This window comes from Triturus cristatus, chromosome 2_2, assembly GCF_964204655.1.
Source record: "Triturus cristatus chromosome 2_2, aTriCri1.1, whole genome shotgun sequence".
In the NCBI taxonomy this organism is placed as follows: Eukaryota; Metazoa; Chordata; class Amphibia; order Caudata; family Salamandridae; genus Triturus; species Triturus cristatus.
In genome coordinates, this window is record NC_140582.1 from 435,201,711 (window position 1) to 435,227,354 (window position 25,644).

Sequence of the window (25,644 nt, forward strand, 5' to 3'; positions counted from 1 at the left end):
CATAGTGAATTATTAGGTCAAGATAGAACATTTTTACTCGATACAGGGGCAAGTCGAACAACTATAAAACGTAGTGAAGTTCCAGGGGCACCCCTCTCAGGCTCTCAGAATATTTCCCTTGGTTTTTCAGGAAAACCTATTGTTAATGAAGTATCACAGCCTCTTCCACTTACGATAGGACCTCTGACCCGAACTACAGATTTATTGCTTGCTAAATCATGTCCAGAAAACTTGTTAGGGATAAAAACTCTGAAAGCCCTAGGAGCCATAATATGTTGTTCTCCGGAAGGAGTAAGGTTGTTTTTACGTGATTTTAAAGGTCACTATGTGTCTAGAGACATGGATCCCCGACTGCAGACTTTACCTACACATCTATGGGCACAAGGCCCTACTGATGTTGGTTGCATGAATATTACACCATATCGAGTCACACTAAAGGCAGGAGTGGTGCTACCACGAATGCGACAATACAAGTTACCACCAGATGCTGTAGTGGCTTTACTACAAATCATTGACGAGCTTATTGCCCAAGGAGTAGTTGTAGAAACAGACTCCAATGTATGTAATTCACCGATAATTCCGATTCTTAAACGAACAGATCCTACAGCTCCGCCAGTATATCGATTGGTTATTGATCTGCGCGAGTTAAACAAATGTATTGTGCCACAATTTCCTGTGGTCCCAGATATCTCGTCATTATTGACAGCTATTGATTCCGAAGCAACATTCTTTACTGTAATTGATCTAAAAAATGCCTTTTTCAGCGTCCCTATAGATCCGGAAAGCCAATATTTGTTCGGATTTAGTTTAAATGGGCGTAGCTTTAAATTCTCACGCGCACCTCAAGGATTTACAGAAAGCCCCAGCATCTATAGCCAAGCACTGAAACGAGAACTTGACAGTATCCACATGCCAGTTAACACTGCCTTGCTTCAATACGTCGATGATCTGCTGATCACCGCGAGAAGCGAACCGGAATGTGAAAAAGCATCACTGACAGTTTTACAATTTCTAGCCGAAAAGGGGCACAAGGTGTCCCCTTCTAAGCTGCAATTCTGTGTCCAGCGAGTTGTTTATCTTGGACACTCGCTGTCCAAGGAGGGAAGGCAGCTTACACCCGACCGCATTCAGTTAATAGCTAACATGCCAGTACCCAAGACACAAAAGGAGGTGCGGGCTTTCATAGGCCTCACTTCATATTGTAGGCAGTGGATCCCTCAGTATGCATTTCTAGCAAAACCACTCATTCAGTTAACCACACAGGAGGCAGCCACATCGACTGTTCTCCCTTGGACTCAGGAACACACACAAGCTTTTGAAAGCTTAAAGAAAGCTTTATGTCAAGCACCCGTTTTAGCAACACCATGTTACAGAAAACAGTTTACACTCTTTGTTACAGAACGCGAAGGTACTGCCTTGTCAGTACTCACACAGGAACAAGCAGGAGCACACAAACCATGTGCTTATTTTTCTAGTACATTAGATCCCGTAGCTCAGGCTTTGCCTGCGTGCCTGAAATCAGTAGCAGCGACAGCTTTAGCAATCAGACAAAGCGATGCCATAGTGTTAGGACATCCATTGACAGTTCAAGTACCACACGCAGTAGAGGTTCTTGTAAATAGAACGCAAACACAACACTTGACTATAGCGCGACTTACAGGATACGAGCTTACATTGTTTCAGCCTCATATAGAAATCAGACGCTGTAACACATTGAATCCTGCCACACTTTTACCAGTAGTCGGAACAGACCCACTAGCCCATGACTGTATTGAAGTTATTACAATAACAACAAAACCCAGACAAGACTTAACCGATGTCCCATTGTCAGATCCAGACCTGACCTTATATGTAGATGGTTCATGCATGAGAACAAGTACAGGAGAGTTAGTAGCCGCCTACGCAGTCACAACAGATACTGAAGTCATTGAAACTAATCGTATAAATACTTTGTCAGCTCAAGCTGCAGAACTTATCGCTCTGACACAAGCCTGTATTCAAGCCATGAATAAAAAAGTCAACATATACACTGACTCACGTTATGCATTTGGAGTTGTACATGACTTCGGCGTGCTGTGGCGAGAGAGAGGTTATTTAACTTCCCACGGTGCCCACATTCAGCACGGACCCCTCATTCATGCATTATTAGATGCAATACATCTACCCACTGAAATATCAATTATGAAATGTAAGGCCCATACGAAGGTTACTGATATCATTTCCCAAGGCAATGATCTAGCCGACAGAACAGCTAAACTGACTGCTCAAACTCAAACCCCCGACATGACAAAGACAATAGTCCCGACACCGACACATTGTATGACAGTTAAAGATCCTACTCTTGACGTAATTGACATACAGACACATGCTACACCAGACGAAATAAAGAAATGGACTGAATTAGGAGGGATCCAAACGGACCAAGGATGGATGATGAAGGAAAAGTCTGTATGGTTCCTTCCTGATTCAATGGTCCAAGTTATAATTAACACTATACATAGTCCAGCACATCTAGGAGAAAAAGCTATGCTAGACAGCATTCAACACATTTGGTTCAATAAACATTTACGAGCAGCAGCGAAACAAAAGGTCCGTACCTGTATGATCTGTTGTCAGTTCAACCCAGGAAAAAGCGTTCCCGTAGAACAGGGTGGATTTCATACTCCTAATCATCCTTTTGAAGTACTCCAGATGGACTATATCCAGATGGAACGATGTCGAGGATTCAAATATGTTCTCGTAGTTGTTTGCGCTCTGTCCCGTTGGACGGAGGCATACCCGGTTTCAGATTACACTGCCCCGACTACTGCCAAACAGTTGGTTCGAGAATTCTTCCCACGATACGGTTTACCACGTGCTGTTTACTCAGATAACGGCCAGCCGTTCTCATCCGAATTAATGAAACACGTTTCACTTCTGTTAGGATATCAGTGGAAATTCCACTGTGTCCGACACCCCGAGGCAGCAGGTCTCGTAGAAAGACATAACCAGATACTGAAAATCAGAATGTCCAAAATATGCAGAGAGAAAGGTGTCGACTGGGTAGTAGCGTTACCCGTTGCACTCTTTTACATGAGAATGGTAGCACACTCTCGAACAGGGCTATCCCCGTATGAGGTGATCTTCGGTAGACCACCAAATATGTGGGGGACGCCTATACCACGCAAAATAACTGATATTGACTGTAATATGCTGACAGATTACTTGGCTTCCTTGATGTCTGCACTACAATCTTCTCGTTCACAGGTAGCTGCAGCCTTCCCCGACAACACTGAGGTGAAACCCCATGACGTTGTTCCGGGTAATCTTGTCTTTGTGAGGAATTTCGACCGAAAGACTCAGCTGGAGCCCAGGTGGAAAGCACCCAAGTTGGTCCTGTTGACCACAAGAACAGCCGTGAAGATCGAGGGCCGCAAGGGCTGGATTCATTCAAGCCATATCAAGAAATTTCATGGACTATCCTCGGATATAGACATCGTGCCCTGCACTCCCTCACAGACTGATACAAAACTCCCTTTTGTTGAACCGAACAAATCTGAAAATTACAAACTAAAGCTTAGGCCCAACCAGTCGAGCAATTTGATTGTTTAAGTCCTCTCCAAGGTGAAGCGGTTGAATTGTCTCTGACATGTATCCCTTGGACCTGAGTAGAGAAAATACCCGAAAAATGTTGAAACGACAGGCGTATTGTAAATCACTGCCTAGCCACTGCATAGTGACATTATTAATTTTGTTTTTATTGAGTCTTTTAATAATTATTACAAGTATGTTGTTGCACATATATTACCCTATTTCTAGACATGTTTATAATGTTGCTGCTGAACATTCTTTTAGTGACTTACCACCGCATGAATTGTCTTATAGACTTGCGCTGCGCAATAACACTTTCATTAGTATGTTACATCATTCCCATCAGACTAGTAATGCCACCAATTGTTGGGTGTGTGGCCGACTCCCTCCCTATCAGAATTATGAAGGAGTCCTGCCTTTCTTTCCACATCCATTTACACATAATGGCTCCTGTGGAGCATGGTTTAGTTTAATTAATTCCATAGACTCAGACACAGCAGTTTACCAAGATCATTGGGTATGGGGAAACCTGAACCTAGCTTTACTCAAGGTCTGTTACCCTGACAAGGAGGGTCGCCCCAAAAGAACAGGAACTGATCTAGAAAATGAAGTATATGGATTAGGTAATTTTACACCTAATCTCAAGATTCTAAATGTCGTATCCGAAGTTGAACTAGTCTTACCCACCATGTCAGTATTCCCAGCGAAAGGTGAATTGTGTGTAAGAAAGGTTGGTTCCATACATATGGGCCATAGTAAATGCACTACTATAGTAGAATTCAGTGATCAAGGAAAATCTTCATTTAGAGCTTCTCGCCACTCCTACTTTATATGTGGTCAGACGGCATATATGCGTCTACCCCTAGATTGGGATGGTACCTGCTACATTGCATTCCTTTTGCCACCTGTTTTCTTAGCTCCTCCTGATTATTACAGAAATATTCATTTAGTACACAATAGAGAACGGAGAGATCTCCCCATTGTCGATTACACTGAGACGGCATGGGACAAGTATGTAGATTTTAATAAAGGCATCTTTCCCTATATAGGTACTGTTACTAATAGTAAGCTGATACGTAGATTAACTAGAACCCTTGAAGCAGTAGTGAATGAGACTATTTCCGCCTTAGGCAATTTAACGGAAGAACAGTCTGCTATGCGGATTGTTGTGCTTCAAAATCGTCTTGTCCTTGACGTCATCCTGGCTGATAGGGGCGGAGCTTGTAGGGTCATCGGATCAAGCTGCTGCGTATTCATACCAGAAAATTCGCCATCTGTATACAAAGCCATCACTCGCCTTCATAAGATTGTAAGCCAGATACACCAGAACCCAGGCACTTGGACTTGGTCCAGTTGGTTTTGGAATACGGTATCAGCCTGGGGATGGAGAGTTTTATCCTTCCTAGGTATTGGCCTTCTCATACTATTCAGTTGCTGTCTATGTCTACAATGTGGACCAGCGATTTGTGGTCTGTGTGCCACATCGTGCATTCCACATCAAGATTTTCATTCAAGATCCCGGAAGAAGAAAGAAGAACAAATGATGCTATATGAACAGATCAATGGATTAATGAAGATTGATATCTCTTGAAGTGCAAGTAGGGGACAAGGAGGGAATGTGGAAATATGGATTTTTCTGGTCAGTTATGTCCCCTATCTTGGACCCCAACGGTTCTATGTGCATGTCACAAGTACATGTATGTTCCCTCCAGTTCCAGTTATGAAGACGCAAATACATGTGCGTCCACCGTCAACATGTCCTCTGTCAGATCCGCCATGAATAGGCTGGATATTCCATTCCTAAATATGAAAGGCCACTGGCTTTATATGGTTCACTTATGCCACTTTACAGTCCAGGCAAGTAGGCCCTGATTCTGTCATCAAAACTCCTCTTGCCTTCTGCCTCTGAAAACTCCAGTCCGAGCCTGCATCTGTGACCATGAACTTTGTCTCATTCTCTGCGCGGCTCACGAAGCCTGACATCAGCCTACTCTCTGCCAAGAACTGTATTTCACCTTCGAATTATCTGCTTCCCCCTCAGCCGATGCATTCCTGCCTAGTAGTTTAAGTAAACATTCTTCCAGTTACCAAGCAAAAGGCCCGGTTTCTCTGTCCTCATGCAAGTAATTCATAGCCCTGTTACCATGGAATATTCCTACCCCCTCGCATTCAGTGTAGACACTTAGACGCTTGTACACGCACGCACAGTCAGTATAGAATAGATTCTATCCGAGAGTCCTTCTTTTGTGGATAACATAGTTCTTTAAACATAGGATGTTAGATATGATTTGGGATTAGGTTGACTTGACCCCCCAGACTTCTCGTCTCCACATATAGAGCTAAATGTCAAGTCCCCGTCACCCCCTAGTTACACGTCAATTACACGTCATACTGCTGCGCGCGCATTTAGGCCAAGTATTATCTTATAGATCCACCTATGTATTACATCATAACCAATCATGTTCCTTTTTACTCATTATTACACCCATTTTCGGTTACGCAGACCAAACGTCAATTTCCTTATCAATTGTTACGCCTACTGTATTCACTTCATTATAATGTATGTACTATAAAAGTTACTTCTTGTCAATAAAGTATGTACTTCACTTCCTGAACCCCCGTGGTGATGGAACTTGGAGCATCCGATTATAATCGATTATTGGAATAAAGCCCATTCCGAAACTCTAATATCACGGATTCTGCCTCTCATTTTACTGAGCTATTTTATAATGTTTCTGTATCAAATTCAGTCCCGGTAAAGGAATTTTTATTTACCACATAGTACAAAATAATTTGTTCTTTGGAGGCAGAGAGTGTTGGTGCTCAGCAACACCAGTTCTGTCCTCTTTGGCCCAGCTTCCTGGCAAGAAGTGGAGACAGCATTGTCCAAGGCAAACCAGGACCATTCAGGTATGAAATAAATCTCCTCAGCCTACTTTGAATGCAGCCCAGGTCTATTCAGCCCAGCCCTGACTCACCCTGGAAAGGCAGGACACACCTCACACCCCAGGTGGCTGTCTGAACAGAATGCACATCCCCAGCCACTGTCACTCCAAAGCTAAACAGTCAGACAGTTAATACACAAACCTAGCAGAGGCACACAGGATGGCTAAGCAAGGAAATACCTCCTTTCTAAAAGAGGTATTTTCAAACCCAGCATATAAAACTCATCCTTACTAAAAGATGCATCTCTATATTCTGAGTTCAGGCATACCAAACTCCACTTTCCTATCATGTTCCCATTGGCAGTTATACTTCTAAGATGTTATAAGTAAACTGCCCATTCCATCCTATGGGCAGCTAGCCTTTCAATAGTGAAAAACAGAATTGGCAGTATTTCACTATCAGGACATGCCACACACACCAGGGCATATCCTACCTTTCACATACACTGCACCCTGCCCACAGGGGTACCTTGGGCCTCCCTTAGTGGTGACTCCCATGTAAGAGAAGGGAAGGTTAGGGCCTGGCACTTGCCAGGTTGACATGGCAGCACTAGACTGCACACAGACACTGCAATGGCAAGCCTGAGAACCTTTTGCAAGTCTGCTTGCGTGGGTGGCATAATCAGTGCTGCAAGCCCACTAGCAGCATTTGGTTAACAGGCACTGGGTGCACACAGTGCACTGTATTAAGGACTTAACAGTAACCCAAATAAGCCAATTATAGAAACACTAATCCATGATAATAATTTAAACAGAGACTATATGCACTTTAGCACTGATCAGCAATGGGGAAGTGCCTAGAGTCATAAAACCAACAAAAACACGATCCAAAACAAGAGGCCAAAAACCAAAAAGTCTGGGAATAAATCTGCCGGAAAAGCCAGGTCTAACACTGGTCAACGGGAATGTGTGTAGCACTGTCAAATGCTGGTTAATGTGCGTTGCATTCAAGTTACATTTTTATGCCTATACATTGAGCACAAGAAGTAAACCATAGGACACAAAGGGTGTAGCTGTGCTGGACAAAAATGACTCTTGTGCATTCGTCCAGTGGGACCATCGCAGCTTCGAAGAATTCAACCTATTAACATGCCTTGCACTGATATTATTTGAAGGTTATCATATTTGACAATTATAATATGTTCCACCGATTAAGGCTGCCGTAAGGTATGAAAGAGTAGTGTAAGTATTAATTTGTAAAACTTACTGGGAGAGCTATTGCTATTATGCAAGGTTTGAGGATGGTAGAGACCAAGAAAAGGACCCCTAAATCTGTGGCTTCTTAAATTAGTTCACCACATTCCTACCCCTGTGAGTTAAAGACTCGTCCTGTATGTTTGAAGAAATCAGGCATCTAGGGGAATATATGTAGTCGATATACTACGAGATTTGCCAAGTGTGGGTTATTTCTTTGGGGATAGAAGACACTTAAGACTACTGGTACAGTGTTGTTGCTCTATTTAATACTTGGGGAAAATGTTAAACCTTTCTTTCTCGTCACCTATTGAGCCTACAGACCTTGTATGGGACAACTTTCATCTTAGTGGAGGTCGTAGGTTTCATGTGGTCCACAATGGGTTCTGCTGACCCAGGAGTATGTAGCAGATCAACACCAGGAGCAATGGCAATCACCGTTTTAGAAGTTTTACTTCCTGTCCAGGGATTTTTTGCCTTTAGAGAAATCTCCAGATGGCCCAAGACCACCCACATAGTGATCGTCCGGGCTATTCAAGGAGTTCAAATCCGTGGGCTGTGTGTCCCTTTCATTGGAAGATGTTGCTCTCTTGGAGACAGCTTTCCAACATGACGCTATTTGTAAACTGGCAATTTATTTGGATGCGAGATGAATTGAATCACAGTGATGGGAAAGGTCATAAACCCCACAGACATATGTTGTCAACCCTGTCTCAGTAATTTCATCTTCCTCTGAAACTTGTAGACTCTTTAATGAAATATGTCTCTGAATTTGTGTGACATTAGCGTTCCTTGATGCTTGGGACATTACGTTATGTAGATTGTCATTTTGTGAGGATAACTTAACAATTTAATGAGAAATGTCTTGAAGTAGGTTTATCCGAATGTCAAACTTTGTGGAGTGCCAACCAAGCACAGTGATAATAGTTAATAAAGAGGATGCAATGTTACCCAAGATTGAGAGGGAAGAAGCATCCTTGTGCTCAGATGTCATACTGGTAGAATATGGGACAGATGTCACAGAGCCATCTGCTGATATAGATACATCATTGCATCTTGGTTTGGGAGCAAACATTTTATCTGGGGACCCCTGCAGGTCAATGACTCCAGAATTAAAACCAGAGTTTGATTCCAGGTGTAGGCCAGATTGGTCACAGTCAGTAAATATACCCAGGACTCTGACAACTGGACTAATAGTAACTTTAAACAGAAGAACTGTGATATTATTGCCTTTCTCGTTGGGCCACAGACAAGCATTTACAGGCACTGCAGAAATGTAGTTTTTAAAATAGTGCTCTAAAGGGCTCTTTCTTGCTGGTGAAATGTCAGAGAAATCTAAGGCAGATTTATTTAGGAGGCCAGATTCTAGCTCCTTGGTGACCTCTTTTGACTTCTTGTCAGACATGGCTCTATCTATGGGACTGAGAGCACTTACAATTAAAATAAAGGCTAAGTAAGGCTACGAAATTTCTTTTCCTACTTCACATTTTCTCTAGGTGCATGTTCGGGTATAGATTGGCTAACCATCTATCACCCCTCAAAGCGCCCACCTCAACAGAAGCCATTTACCGTTTCACCTGGCCGAGCCAGCCAGTGGGCAGCTGCCAGAAAAAAAAAGTGGCAGCTTGCTATTCCAAGCCACAATACCAAGTGACCTATAAAACAGCACTGCGCCTGCTACCATACATTTATGCATGGCCACTTATGTGATGTTTACTTTGGCTGAGCCAGAGAGGCAGGAAGCCAGCCCTTAGAAATTATTGGCAAGTGTACAAAGAGATCAAAACTGCTAGCACTTTGCACATCTACACAGGTTTGGATAGGCCCTGGAGCAGGACTGTAGCAGGCCTCAATATCCAGGGTAGGTGAAGGGGTACATACCTGGAAACATTTTAAATAATTTCTATTATACATTTTCTTTTTTCCTCAAACAAAACATATAATGGGCAAAAAGGTAGCATGCCTGGTGTGTGTTCAGAGACAAGAGAATCACTTCCTGAACAAATCAATGGAATCAGGCCTGGTGTTGGTACCATACATTTAGCTTTTGCTCTTGGTGCCCGGAGCAGCAACAGATCTCTGACAGCTATCCTTCCTCTCCCTCCAGTCTGCAGTGCTGTGCTGCTACCATGGTTCCCAAATCTTCGCAACCCTACGGAACAAATATCCTCCCTCGTATTTCACCTTTTCAGATGCCATGCACCCATCTATCTCCTGACACCACTGACCCCTAGACTGGCAGGACAAGTTTCCCCACTATCGCCCAATATTCCTTTTAAGCTTTCATCAGAACTATGAAACACAACGTTAGAGTGTGCATGGATAAATCAACCTTTGGTGTATCCAGCATGGCTATTGAGGTCATCAGAAATGTGTTAGTCCCATACATCTCGGAAAACTCCCCATTCACTTCATAGCAGAATATCTGACGTTTCCAAAATGCTCAAATTTAATGCAAGCGCTACACTCGTCTACTAGGCATTTCTGGTATAATCTGTCCAGCACTAAACATATGGTGCTGAGTGTAGATCTGTTTTAGTAGGAATAATGCAGAATAATTAATTGAAACAAGCAAAAGCTAGCCAGTTTTACCAGCTTCCACGGTACATAAACACGGTTTCTCATTTCACAACAAACACTGCTCCCAGGTCCACATGCCACTTGTTCTCAGCCAACTTACATCTCAGAGTGCATTATACAAAAGCTGCCATTGATGTTGCAGCTTTGTCACGTGCCTTCAGGCACACCTAGTCATGAAAGGGGAGAAATCTGGAGCATCCCCCTAATCAAAGGTGGGGTAAAGTCTGTCTGACTTGAGTATGGAGATACCCTTCAAGTCATCTTGCGCTTGCAGAGCTTCAAATAAAGTTATGGCCTCAAAGCTTGAAATGGCTACAAGAGTTGAAATCCCAATCAAGATTTATCATGTGAATACCCACAGTCCTGCTACTTCCAACAGTTCCAACCCACAAGCTAATCGACTGGGTCAATCTGCTCTTCCGACCAAGCACTTTATTAGCAGTATTCCATACGTTAATCAATGTGTAAGCTACATGGGGCAGATTAGGTCCACCATTGCCCTCGAATAAGTAACGAAAATAAATCTCTGAACCCATTCTAAGACTAAAAAGTGAAACTGACGCCTCTTCAGTCAGTGTGTATGCCCAGTCCTTAACTACAACTAATCGGGATGACCAAAAGCAGTATTTGAGGTTAGGGTGACGATGCCATCTTCGTAGACTGGCAGATAAAAGGCAGGAAAAAAAACTATCCATAGTATCCCTTTGTATGGAAACGCATCTTTTGGTATGGTCACCCCCCAGGTTTTTAGGTCTTGCCTAGCGTTGCAGCGTGAATGCGCTGCCATCGCTTTGCGAGTCATGCAGTATATACTGTAGTGTGGAAGCTTCGTGGAAGCTCCACCCACTCTCTGCCCATTGGCTTTTGTCTTAAATGCTGCCTTCCGATTGGTTTGAGGCTTGTTAGTCCCTCCTCATTCATCATGTGTATCCTTCCACGGCTATTGGCCCCTTTACTCCTAGCACTATTGCCTGGTGTTGCAGCTCGAATGCGCTGCCATCGCTTTGCGAGGTATGCAGTATATACTGTAGTGTGGAAGCTTCATGGAAGCTCCACCCACTCTCTGCCCATTGGCTTTTGTCTTAAATGCTGCCTTCCGATTGGTTTGAGGCTTGTTAGTCCCTCCTCATTCATCATTTGTATCCTTCCACGGCTTTTGGCCCCTTTACTCCTAGCACTATTTTCTTTTAGGTCTCATCTAGCATTGCAGCGCGCATGCGCTGCCATCGCTTAGCAAAGCATGCAGTATATACTGTGGTGTGGGAGCTTCGTGGAAGCTCCTCCCACTCTCTGCCCATTGGCTTTTGTCTTAAATGCTGCCTTCCGATTGGTTTGAGGCTTGTTAGTCCCTCCTTATTCTTCATTTGTATCCTTCCATGGCTATTGGCCCCTTTACTCCTAACACTATTTTCTTCCCTGTCTCCCCACCCCATCGCCCCCTCCCTCAGTCTGTGACTTTTCAACCTCCCCTGCCCCTCCCCCCCCCCCACTCTCGTTCATGTTTTCTTGCCTGCCGGCACTTCCGTTTTCATCTTTATTATTGCCACCTTGAAATATGCGCGTTCAAGATGCGTGCTGTACAAAAACTTCTCTTGTTTAATTAACTAGATTTTAATGTTACTCTAAATATAATAAGACTCTAGGCAACATTCGGGGTATGCATGGCAACTGACGCCTCTTAGTTCACAAATGGCATTGTTGTCGGGCAGGAGGAGCAGCAGTGTTTTAACTCATGCTTAAAACAAGCACTTTTAATAACTTTCTCTCAATTCAGTGATATAATCTTGTGTACTGAGGTGATGCGCTAAAGAAATGCACTTTTTTGAATTCTGAAGAGACATTATCGCACATTTACATCATGTTTACTGTATGATTAACATGCCGATCATTTTCACGTCTCGCCCACTGGCTCGTATACGCTTGGCTCTTCTCCGGCTGGCTCTACCTGCTAATTAATATATTGGCTTGCGCACCTCTAATAAAGAGAGATGAATGGATACATGACAGTGAGCCCGATAGATAGTAGAAAAATAGACTGGTGCAGACAAACAGACAAAGTCAGAAACAATCGCAATGGAGCGCACACCGCTAGCCCCTCCTCCGGGTCGCCCCAAGGGAAGCTGGTACATGAAGTTCTTGGGTGGTTCACCCCAGTGGGTGCAAGTAAGTACTTGTTGGACTGATGATCTCTAGACCCGATACATGTCCCGGGTTTATAAGTATCGCCCGAGACATGGCTCGGGTTTCGGGATAACTTCCCTCATCAGTAGAGAAAATAGTCAGGGGTGGAAGAGAGGGCCGCCAAGCAACCGTCAAAGGCCTCAGTGCCCGCACAGGCACGCAGGTGCGTCGTCCAGGAGCTCGTCAGCTCAAAGCTCGAGGGAGCCATTTTTAGAAACAATCGCAATGGAGCGCACACCGCTAGCCCCTCCTCCGGGTCGCCCCAAGGGAAGCTGGTACATGAAGTTCTTGGGTGGTTCACCCCAGTGGGTGCAAGTAAGTACTTGTTGGACTGATGATCTCTAGACCCGATACATGTCCCGGGTTTATAAGTATCGCCAGAGACATGGCTCGGGTTTCGGGATAACTTCCCTCATCAGTAGAGAAAATAGTCAGGGGTGGAAGAGAGGGCCGCCAAGCAACCGACAAAGGCCTCAGTGCCCGCACAGGCACGCAGGTGCGTCGTCCAGGAGCTCGTCAGCTCAAAGCTCGAGGGAGCCATTTTTAGAAACAATCGCAATGGAGCGCACACCGCTAGCCCCTCCTCCGGGTCGCCCCAAGGGAAGCTGGTACATGAAGTTCTTGGGTGGTTCACCCCAGTGGGTGCAAGTAAGTACTTGTTGGACTGATGATCTCTAGACCCGATACATGTCCCGGGTTTATAAGTATCGCCCGAGACATGGCTCGGGTTTCGGGATAACTTCCCTCATCAGTAGAGAAAATAGTCAGGGGTGGAAGAGAGGGCCGCCAAGCAACCGTCAAAGGCCTCAGTGCCCGCACAGGCACGCAGGTGCGTCGTCCAGGAGCTCGTCAGCTCAAAGCTCGAGGGAGCCATTTTTAGAAACAATCGCAATGGAGCGCACACCGCTAGCCCCTCCTCCGGGTCGCCCCAAGGGAAGCTGGTACATGAAGTTCTTGGGTGGTTCACCCCAGTGGGTGCAAGTAAGTACTTGTTGGACTGATGATCTCTAGACCCGATACATGTCCCGGGTTTATAAGTATCGCCCGAGACATGGCTCGGGTTTCGGGATAACTTCCCTCATCAGTAGAGAAAATAGTCAGGGGTGGAAGAGAGGGCCGCCAAGCAACCGTCAAAGGCCTCAGTGCCCGCACAGGCACGCAGGTGCGTCGTCCAGGAGCTCGTCAGCTCAAAGCTCGAGGGAGCCATTTTTAGAAACAATCGCAATGGAGCGCACACCGCTAGCCCCTCCTCCGGGTCGCCCCAAGGGAAGCTGGTACATGAAGTTCTTGGGTGGTTCACCCCAGTGGGTGCAAGTAAGTACTTGTTGGACTGATGATCTCTAGACCCGATACATGTCCCGGGTTTATAAGTATCGCCCGAGACATGGCTCGGGTTTCGGGATAACTTCCCTCATCAGTAGAGAAAATAGTCAGGGGTGGAAGAGAGGGCCGCCAAGCAACCGTCAAAGGCCTCAGTGCCCGCACAGGCACGCAGGTGCGTCGTCCAGGAGCTCGTCAGCTCAAAGCTCGAGGGAGCCATTTTTAGAAACAATCGCAATGGAGCGCACACCGCTAGCCCCTCCTCCGGGTCGCCCCAAGGGAAGCTGGTACATGAAGTTCTTGGGTGGTTCACCCCAGTGGGTGCAAGTAAGTACTTGTTGGACTGATGATCTCTAGACCCGATACATGTCCCGGGTTTATAAGTATCGCCCGAGACATGGCTCGGGTTTCGGGATAACTTCCCTCATCAGTAGAGAAAATAGTCAGGGGTGGAAGAGAGGGCCGCCAAGCAACCGTCAAAGGCCTCAGTGCCCGCACAGGCACGCAGGTGCGTCGTCCAGGAGCTCGTCAGCTCAAAGCTCGAGGGAGCCATTTTTAGAAACAATCGCAATGGAGCGCACACCGCTAGCCCCTCCTCCGGGTCGCCCCAAGGGAAGCTGGTACATGAAGTTCTTGGGTGGTTCACCCCAGTGGGTGCAAGTAAGTACTTGTTGGACTGATGATCTCTAGACCGATACATGTCCCGGGTTTATAAGTATCGCCCGAGACATGGCTCGGGTTTCGGGATAACTTCCCTCATCAGTAGAGAAAATAGTCAGGGGTGGAAGAGAGGGCCGCCAAGCAACCGTCAAAGGCCTCAGTGCCCGCACAGGCACGCAGGTGCGTCGTCCAGGAGCTCGTCAGCTCAAAGCTCGAGGGAGCCATTTTTAGAAACAATCGCAATGGAGCGCACACCGCTAGCCCCTCCTCCGGGTCGCCCCAAGAGAAGCTGGTACATGAAGTTCTTGGGTGGTTCACCCCAGTGGGTGCAAGTAAGTACTTGTTGGACTGATGATCTCTAGACCCGATACATGTCCCGGGTTTATAAGTATCGCCCGAGACATGGCTCGGGTTTCGGGATAACTTCCCTCATCAGTAGAGAAAATAGTCAGGGGTGGAAGAGAGGGCCGCCAAGCAACCGTCAAAGGCCTCAGTGCCCGCACAGGCACGCAGGTGCGTCGTCCAGGAGCTCGTCAGCTCAAAGCTCGAGGGAGCCATTTTTAGAAACAATCACAATGGAGCGCACACCGCTAGCCCCTCCTCCGGGTCGCCCCAAGGGAAGCTGGTACATGAAGTTCTTGGGTGGTTCACCCCAGTGGGTGCAAGTAAGTACTTGTTGGACTGATGATCTCTAGACCCGATACATGTCCCGGGTTTATAAGTATCGCCCGAGACATGGCTCGGGTTTCGGGATAACTTCCCTCATCAGTAGAGAAAATAGTCAGGGGTGGAAGAGAGGGCCGCCAAGCAACCGTCAAAGGCCTCAGTGCCCGCACAGGCACGCAGGTGCGTCGTCCAGGAGCTCGTCAGCTCAAAGCTCGAGGGAGCCATTTTTAGAAACAATCGCAATGGAGCGCACACCGCTAGCCCCTCCTCCGGGTCGCCCCAAGGGAAGCTGGTACATGAAGTTCTTGGGTGGTTCACCCCAGTGGGTGCAAGTAAGTACTTGTTGGACTGATGATCTCTAGACCCGATACATGTCCCGGGTTTATAAGTATCGCCCGAGACATGGCTCGGGTTTCGGGATAACTTCCCTCATCAGTGGAGAAAATAGTCAGGGGTGGAAGAGAGGGCCGCCAAGCAACCGTCAAAGGCCTCAGTGCCCGCACAGGCACGCAGGTGCGTCGTCCAGGAGCTCGTCAGCTCAAAGCTCGAGGAAGCCATTTTTAGAAACAATCGCAATGGAGCGCACACCGCTAGCCCCTCCTCCGGGTCGCCCCAAGGGAAGCTGGTACATGAAGTTCTTGGGTGGTTCACCCCAGTGGGTGCAAGTAAGTACTTGTTGGACTGATGATCTCTAGACCCGATACATGTCCCGGGTTTATAAGTATCGCCCGAGACATGGCTCGGGTTTCGGGATAACTTCCCTCATCAGTAGAGAAAATAGTCCGGGGTGGAAGAGAGGGCCGCCAAGCAACCGTCAAAGGCCTCTGTGCCCGCACAGGCACGCAGGTGCGTCGTCCAGGAGCTCGTCAGCTCAAAGCTCGAGGGAGCCATTTTTAGAAACAATCGCAATGGAGCGCACACCGCTAGCCCCTCCTCCGGGTCGCCCCAAGGGAAGCTGGTACATGAAGTTCTTGGGTGGTTCACCCCAGTGGGTGCAAGTAAGTACTTGTTGGACTGATGATCTCTAGACCCGATACATGTCCCGGGTTTATAAGTATCGCCCGAGACATGGCTCGGGTTTCGGGATAACTTCCCTCATCAGTAGAGAAAATAGTCAGGGGTGGAAGAGAGGGCCGCCAAGCAACCGTCAAAGGCCTCAGTGCCCGCACAGGCACGCAGGTGCGTCGTCCAGGAGCTCGTCAGCTCAAAGCTCGAGGGAGCCATTTTTAGAAACAATCGCAATGGAGCGCACACCGCTAGCCCCTCCTCCGGGTCGCCCCAAGGGAAGCTGGTACATGAAGTTCTTGGGTGGTTCACCCCAGTGGGTGCAAGTAAGTACTTGTTGGACTGATGATCTCTAGACCCGATACATGTCCCGGGTTTATAAGTATCGCCCGAGACATGGCTCGGGTTTCGGGATAACTTCCCTCATCAGTAGAGAAAATAGTCAGGGGTGGAAGAGAGGGCCGCCAAGCAACCGTCAAAGGCCTCAGTGCCCGCACAGGCACGCAGGTGCGTCGTCCAGGAGCTCGTCAGCTCAAAGCTCGAGGGAGCCATTTTTAGAAACAATCGCAATGGAGCACACACCGCTAGCCCCTCCTCCTCCATCAGAGATCATAAGTTCAACAAGTACTTACTTGCACCCACTGGGGTGAACCACTCAAGAACTTCATGTAGCAGCTTCCCTTGGGGCGACCCGGAGGAGGAGTTAGCGGAGTGCGGTCCATTGCGGTTGTTTATAAAAATGGCTCCCTCGAGCTTTGAGCTGACGAGCTCCTGGACGACGCACCTGCGTGCCTGTGCGGGCACTGAGGCCCTTGACGGTTGTTTGGCGGCCCTCTCTTCCGCCCCTAACTATTTTCTCTACTGAGGAGGGAAGTTATCCCGAAACCCGAGCCATGTCTCGGGCGATATTTTAAAACCCGGGACATGTATCGGGTCTAGAGATCATCAGTTCAACAAGTACTTACTTGCACCCACTGAGGTGAACCACTCAAGAACTCCATCAGAGATCATAAGTTCAACAAGTACTTACTTGCACCCACTGGGGTGAACCACTCAAGAACTTCATGTACCAGCTTCCCTTGGGGCGACCCGGAGGAGGAGCTAGCGGAGTGCGGTCCATTGCGATTGTTTATAAAAATGGCTCCCTCGAGCTTTGAGCTGACGAGCTCCTGGACGACGCACCTGCGTGCCTGTGCGGGCACTGAGGCCCTTGACGGTTGTTTGGCGGCCCTCTCTTCCACCCCTAACTATTTTCTCTACTGAGGAGGGAAGTTATCCCGAAACCCGAGCCATGTCTCGGGCGATATTTTAAAACCCGGGACATGTATCGGGTCTAGAGATCATCAGTTCAACAAGTACTTACTTGCACCCACTGGGGTGAACCACTCAAGAACTCCATCAGAGATCATAAGTTCAACAAGTACTTACTTGCACCCACTGGGGTGAACCACTCAAGAACTTCATGTACCAGCTTCCCTTGGGGCGACCCGGAGGACGAGCTAGCGGAGTGCGGTCCATTGCGGTTGTTTATAAAAATGGCTCCCTCGAGCTTTGAGCTGACGAGCTCCTGGACGACGCACCTGCGTGCCTGTGCGGGCACTGAGGCCCTTGACGGTTGTTTGGCGGCCCTCTCTTCCACCCCTAACTATTTTCTCTACTGAGGAGGGAAGTTATCCCGAAACCCGAGCCATGTCTCGGGCGATATTTTAAAACCCGGGACATGTATCGGGTCTAGAGATCATCAGTTCAACAAGTACTTACTTGCACCCACTGGGGTGAACCACTCAAGAACTCCATCAGAGATCATAAGTTCAACAAGTACTTACTTGCACCCACTGGGGTGAACCACTCAAGAACTTCATGTACCAGCTTCCCTTGGGGCGACCCGGAGGAGGAGCTAGCGGAGTGCGGTCCATTGCGGTTGTTTATAAAAATGGCTCCCTCGAGCTTTGAGCTGACGAGCTCCTGGACGACGCACCTGCGTGCCTGTGCGGGCACTGAGGCCCTTGACGGTTGTTTGGCGGCCCTCTCTTCCACCCCTAACTATTTTCTCTACTGAGGAGGGAAGTTATCCCGAAACCCGAGCCATGTCTCGGGCGATATTTTAAAACCCGGGACATGTATCGGGTCTAGAGATCATCAGTTCAACAAGTACTTACTTGCACCCACTGGGGTGAACCACTCAAGAACTCCATCAGAGATCATAAGTTCAACAAGTACTTACTTGCACCCACTGGGGTGAACCACTCAAGAACTTCATGTACCAGCTTCCCTTGGGGCGACCCGGAGGAGGAGCTAGCGGAGTGCGGTCCATTGCGGTTGTTTATAAAAATGGCTCCCTCGAGCTTTGAGCTGACGAGCTCCTGGACGACGCACCTGCGTGCCTGTGCGGGCACTGAGGCCCTTGACGGTTGTTTGGCGGCCCTCTCTTCCACCCCTAACTATTTTCTCTACTGAGGAGGGAAGTTATCCCGAAACCCGAGCCATGTCTCGGGCGATATTTTAAAACCCGGGACATGTATCGGGTCTAGAGATCATCAGTTCAACAAGTACTTACTTGCACCCACTGGGGTGAACCACTCAAGAACTCCATCAGAGATCATAAGTTCAACAAGTACTTACTTGCACCCACTGGGGTGAACCACTCAAGAACTTCATGTACCAGCTTCCCTTGGGGCGACCCGGAGGAGGAGCTAGCGGAGTGCGGTCCATTGCGGTTGTTTATAAAAATGGCTCCCTCGAGCTTTGAGCTGACGAGCTCCTGGACGACGCACCTGCGTGCATGTGCGGGCACTGAGGCCCTTGACGGTTGTTTGGCGGCCCTCTCTTCCACCCCTAACTATTTTCTCTACGGAGGAGGGAAGTTATCCCGAAACCCGAGCCATGTCTCGGGCGATATTTTAAAACCCGGGACATGTATCGGGTCTAGAGATCATCAGTTCAACAAGTACTTACTTGCACCCACTGGGGTGAACCACTCAAGAACTCCATCAGAGATCATAAGTTCAACAAGTACTTACTTGCACCCACTGGGGTGAACCACTCAAGAACTTCATGTACCAGCTTCCCTTGGGGCGACCCGGAGGAGAAGCTAGCGGAGTGCGGTCCATTGCGGTGGTTTATAAAAATGGCTCCCTCGAGCTTTGAGCTGACGAGCTCCTGGACGACGCACCTGCGTGCCTGTGCGGGCACTGAGGCCCTTGACGGTTGTTTGGCGGCCCTCTTTTCCACCCCTAACTATTTTCTCTACTGAGGAGGGAAGTTATCCCGAAACCCGAGCCATGTCTCGGGCGATATTTTAAAACCCGGGACATGTATCGGGTCTAGAGATCATCAGTTCAACAAGTACTTACTTGCACCCACTGGGGTGAACCACTCAAGAACTCCATCAGAGATCATAAGTTCAACAAGTACTTACTTGCACCCACTGGGGTGAACCACTCAAGAACTTCATGTACCAGCTTCCCTTGGGGCGACCCGGAGGAGGAGCTAGCGGAGTGCGGTCCATTGCGGTTGTTTATAAAAATGGCTCCCTCGAGCTTTGAGCTGACGAGCTCCTGGACGACGCACCTGCGTGCCTGTGCGGGCACTGAGGCCCTTGACGGTTGTTTGGCGGCCCTCTCTTCCACCCCTAACTATTTTCTCTACTGAGGAGGGAAGTTATCCCGAAACCCGAGCCATGTCTCGGGCGATATTTTAAAACCCGGGACATGTATCGGGTCTAGAGATCATCAGTTCAACAAGTACTTACTTGCACCCACTGGGGTGAACCACTCAAGAACTCCATCAGAGATCATAAGTTCAACAAGTACTTACTTGCACCCACTGGGGTGAACCACTCAAGAACTTCATGTACCAGCTTCCCTTGGGGCGACCCGGAGGAGGAGCTAGCGGAGTGCGGTCCATTGCGGTTGTTTATAAACAGACAAAGTCAGTCTCCATTGCCTCACGTCAGAATCATCACTTTCAATAACCTGGAAATCTGCCGGCAACTCCCGCATGCCCCAACCTCATTCCCCTCACCTATTCTTAGCAGAAGCAGAAGATTCTGAGCTGTGCCCTGCTGGTGCAGAGGAGCACGGCAGAGTCTGAGAAGCGCTAGGTTCCCTAGCCTCTCCGGGCGGGCACCTAAGCCTTCCGGGTGCCTTCACAATCAGGATAAATGAATACATTTTGTTCTGTGCTTTAGTCGCCCCTCTGTGAGCACTGTCTGGTAGATGAACCTCTGTGTTAATAAACACATTCAAAGAGGTGGTTGGGTACAAACAAACAACAGCCACAATACTGTACGTTTTGAACGTGTAGTTAAATAACTGCTCATCGAGTACCTCATTGGCTGATCATTCCATGGCACTACCAAAACTAAATTTGGACACATTTGCTCAGCTGTAAAAGATTCACTTCTATGGATCATTTAACAACTCGGGGCTTTGGGGTTAGGTAACCTACTTTGGATGCTGTGTAAAAGAGTAAATACAAAAATTAATGCAATGAAACTAAGCAACCAGTACTGTCTAAAACACTGTGAAAACTGACACGCATTCTGGCATTTTGTTTAGTTAATGTCGATTTCCTCATAGATGCGAGTAAAGTACTCTTAATATCTTAATGAAATCTGCACTCTTTTAACTAATAGCACCGGGCGACCTTTGACAACTAGGCAATTAATACATTTTCATGTACCCCCAAAGCCCCCGCCCCGTTGGCAAACTTCATTGCCTCCCAGTGTTTTGGCGATAACCAAGACGCAGGATAGTGAGTCAAATAGTCCAGAAAATGAAAGAGAAGCCGGGATTCAGATTCACATGCTCCGATCCCAATTGCGTTGATTAGTCTGTAAGCACTACTTTTATAAATGAGTTTCGCATTATTAAAGCACCACAGTGTGCATGTGTGGCGACACTTCACCCATGAGGTACGTACCAAGCAATTGTTGACACAATCCACACTGCGTCTTTTTCGATATATTTATTATGAAGTGCAGGACCTTTCCAAGGGATTTTGCACACTACATACATTCACTCCAAAAATAAAACGTGTAGGTAAAAAAGAAATTGCCATTTACAACGCCAATAGCTCTAACTCACAAATGCGAGACCTATTTGCATTGCAAATGCTTGTTTTAAACTGGTGCTGCTGGGTTTTAGACTCAGAGTGCACTGAGGCCTGCTAACCAAACCTCAGCCCCAGTACCCTGACCCCAAAAATATCTATATTACATTGGCTAAACCCAATTGGCTTCAGCTAAGCATATATAAAAATGTGGCTAGTGTAAAGAAGTTAAAAATGGTAGCACGTCCAAACAAAGAAAGGGAAAATGCCAATGCCCACATCAGCCTGGTATTCGGTCAGCAAAATTGCCATGTTAGGCTGGTACAAAATGTTTAGCCAGAGATGCATGTAATTACCGGTCTGGCCCTTTTTTCAATGACAGATTTCAAACAATGTTAGCAAATGTTGATCCACCACTGCAAAATCAAGTCCTGGTAGTACTTGTAACTCAAACAAATGTACAGCCAAGTTAAGAACTCCGTGCCAGTCATCGGTGAGACCCGCACTTCAACAGTTCAAATTCCAACGTCAACTCAGCCTTCCATGCTTCTAAGGTTGACGAATAGAGTGCATTAAATATGGTAATAGCACAACCTATAATTCACAGTGCATTGACAAGGGAAATTTGTGGGAACTGAGTGCTATGAAGACAAATAATACAAAACAGTTAACTGTGTAAAATGGACCAATGTTGCCATCAAGGGGTTTTGGAGACGACATATACTAGAAGGCTAAAGGCTGAGTGGTTTATAGATGTCACCCCCACCCCGAGATGGCAAAATAGGACCATATTATGCATGGTACTGGTTATGTATTTTTATATTATATTTATTATGGGGCCTTTAATTTGAAAATGCTGATTTCTCCAAAGTGCAACTAACAATGGCCACCGATTATAATAGTAAAGTTTACCTTTCTTGAATAAAATGTTATTAAAGCAATGGGCAATAGTGAGAGTCCGTGGATTTAGGTGATTCTGTTGATTCAGTGTTTACCACATAATTATGGATTTACTCCACTTGCCATATAATTTGCCACATAAATTGCAGACATCAAAATGTTGTTTCCATCTCAAATGGATAAAAATGATATTGACAGAGAATATGCACCATAATTTAGATAACATTGCTGCATATATTTGTCTGCATTATCATGGCAGCCCTGGCAACGCTAAAGTGCTGCAGAGTGGTTTGGGGGCTGTCGTTAGTATGATAAATTCCATATTTCAGAGGCAATCATAAAATGTTTCCCGTATTTCATTGTTCTCTGTGAAATGTTTTTTGTACCACTGCATTTTGTGCAATAAAAACACTCAAACATGTAATATATAAAAGTTATATACCAGATAACTGTTTAATATTGGCCTATATTGCCATCAAGGAGTTTTGATGACATTTATAAACCAGAAGGCCAGAGGTCTAGTGGTTTATAAATGTCATACATGTCACCTGAACCCAGAGATGATAACATATATGGGATAAAGTAACCCCCGTCATGCATTAAAAAGATACTGTAAGTCTCCAATAAGTTCCTTGACATACAGAGGAGCAAGGCAGAAGTCTGAGTTCCTTTATAAGGTCATGGAACTCCTCAGGGACTTGTAATATACTTATAAAGAACAGGAGGGGGGTAGTTTATTCCTTATAATTAATAGTCACAGCACCACCCTTCCTGCATACTTGGTGTGCTGCTCTTTCACATGGAAGACATAAGATGTTTGCAGACAGGAAGGATAGAAGTAGAATATGGAGTGTAAAAGTAAACATCCTAAAAAGCAGTTTGATATTTATTGCAAAAAGATATTGGAATCAGTTTAAGACAAGTCAGATTTAAAAACAAAATGCTGTAGCTCAGAATGTGTAGAAACAAGCAAAGAGATCCTGTCTGTCCTATAATTACCTAAAGTATTCAAAACATTGTCACAATTACTTAACTTCTGCTGGTCACTGTTCTTCTAGAAAAACAAAGCAGAAGGAAGAAAGGCCAGGTTTTGTTCTCACTGTTTAAACTGCAACTTTAAGTATGCTCTGTGACCTGTTTTTCACTCTGAGCAGGCATTATGAAATCAGAACTCAACTGTAATAAGTTACTGTAGTTAAGCAGCTACGTCACTTCTTTATTACAGACAACTAGCGATGTCACAAGTTACCTGTGATGCAGAAATTAGATATGGGCTTTTATGCAGGGATTGCAGGCTCCCGTGTATTAAAGGACCATATTACAAAAAATGTGTTATGTATATGACATCATTTTTTTTATTGATTTTAGTATTGTTCAGGGAAATTTTTGAGTTATCTATTTAGTATTCATTGTGTGCCTGAGACTAGAGATGTCTGCCAATGTTTTGAGAAATTTATTTTTGTTGAGGATAACGTACTAATGTTTAAAATGTGTTTTATTCAATATTGTGCATTATTATAAGTCAAATGTTAATCTCAAAGCAGATTTAAGGAAATTAAAAAAAAGGCACTAAAAATGTGTTTTTCTTTTATACTAGAAGACAACAAAATAACAAAAACAAAGTTAAATGTTGATAGAGTAGCGTTTTTCTGACAGGATTCTGTGTTTATAATGTTATTTTCACACACTCATGAGAATTCCTTGGTAAATGTTTGCATTAATGATGGGCCTGCAAGTGCGAGCTTGCCAGGTGTGCTGATGCTATAGGAGCAGCAATGTCATTGTGAAAGATTTTTTTCACCAACACTGAAAGGAAGATGACATGCGGTGTCAAACATCCATTTTTCTTTTGTATTTGTTTAGAGAAGCTAAATAGCCTGGAGATTAATTTCGCACTGTAAAGTACACAGAATACTTACTTCACAGTTAACACCTCTCTTGTGTGAAATCCAGGCTTTGAAACCACTGGCAAACATTCAATAACAATGCTTTCCCATGCAAAATAACAAATTGTTGTGAAAAATACAAAATGTACATGTGAACGTGTTATGCAATTAAGATGCATGATCCGGCTTAGAATCAAACAGCTTCGAAAAACTACTTGACAGAATTGTTATTCTTGTGTAATGAGTGGCGAAGGGATTCCGCTCGCAAGCACGCACTCGACATTGTGTGCGTCTGTTTACAAGTTTGGTAGCTAAGCAGAGAACGTAAACCCTGAGAAGCGGCTCCGTGGACTGTTTAGACGTAGCTCTGACATGATCTCATTTTCTGACTCTGGCGCCCATAATTAATCGGGCACTCGAGATCGCTCTCTATACTAAAATATTAATCAAGTATAAAGCATGACAATGGCAAGTGGCAGGCGGACTAGAGTGTCAGCGTTAAGGAAACTTCGCAATTTTGTGACAGCCTGATAGTGGCAACTATAATTGCGTGGGGCTGGGAAACTGTCGGTGTTAAAGGAAGAGTTCTGAACCAAGCGTGCTGCACCAGGCGCGCCACTGCGAGTACCTCATACACGATTGGTCTTTACACTTAAGTCGTGCGCGCAAAACGAAACTACGAGTAGCAGGAAAACAAAACCGATTATTAAAATGAAAGTTCACCGTTAAGGACTAAGAAGGAAGTTGATTAGGGTCCTATGCTGCAGGTAAGGGGTCAAGGGATCAGACAATGGGCAAGGGTGGACTTCAGCTGTGGCGTGTGGGTCATCTAACTTAACCTGTCTAAGTTGATTGGGTCCTATGATGCAGGTAAAGGGTCAAGGAATCAGACAATGGGCAAGAATGGGCTTCAGATGTGGCGTGCGGGTGTTAAAGTCATGCATGGTGAGCTGAATGAGGATCTACTCTTACTCAGTCTCGCTGCTGCTGCAGCTGCTCCAGCTGTCGGACGGCTCTTCGGGCGGCAGGTCTCTGACATGCGGCGTCTCTGCCCCCTGCACGGACATGGCTAGGACACGCGAGACAGACCATCCCCTTCTCAATCACTGAGATGTTTCCTGGATGAAGGGCTCTTGTTTCTTTGAGTGTTGGCCGAACTTGCAATTCATAGCAGCTTCTAGACCGCCGCCATGTTGACAACTTCCGGTCCAGACAGGCATCAGGTGACAACCATTTACGCACGTCTATTGGTCCACCACGCGTCGCCCTAGAAACCGTGGAAGCTTTGCATTTTTACTGTGGCACGCGATACAGAGGCAGGGGCTCATACGGGTGATGTCCGAGCATGTGCGCGATTCCGATTGTTGTATTTAATGCAGTAATAAGGAGGGAGTGTGTGACTGCTTACTGCGCTCGCTCCCTCTCTTCCAGAGGTCTTCAAGTCATCCTCGCTGGGGAGCCAGGCGCTTATGCTGATAACAGTGCTTCGTTTAAGTTTTAAGAGGATGTGGTCCGTCGGCTGCGCTGCCGCCTCTGGTGCAGGAAACCAGGATTCGAGCCTCTAGGTCGCGTCCACATCCTGTGATTCTGGGCAAATCACTTAATCTCCCCGAGCCTGAATGTGTAATGTAAATACGGTGCTATATAAAGCGCTCCAATACCTTCGGGTCGAGTTCGCGCTATAT

General features: G+C 46.3%; 1 protein-coding gene across 1 annotated transcript in view; it reads right to left on the bottom strand.

Annotated features, from left to right (window-relative positions):
- Nucleotides 1-25,180, bottom strand: part of INTU (inturned planar cell polarity protein) — a 319,704-nt gene extending 294,524 nt beyond the window's left edge. The window contains exon 1 of the mRNA XM_085641533.1: nt 24,932-25,180. Coding sequence (XP_085497659.1) covers nt 24,932-25,026 — 95 coding nt within the window. The 5' untranslated portion in view covers nt 25,027-25,180. The remainder of the gene's footprint in view (nt 1-24,931) is intronic.
- Between the last annotated feature and the right edge of the window lie 464 nt (nt 25,181-25,644).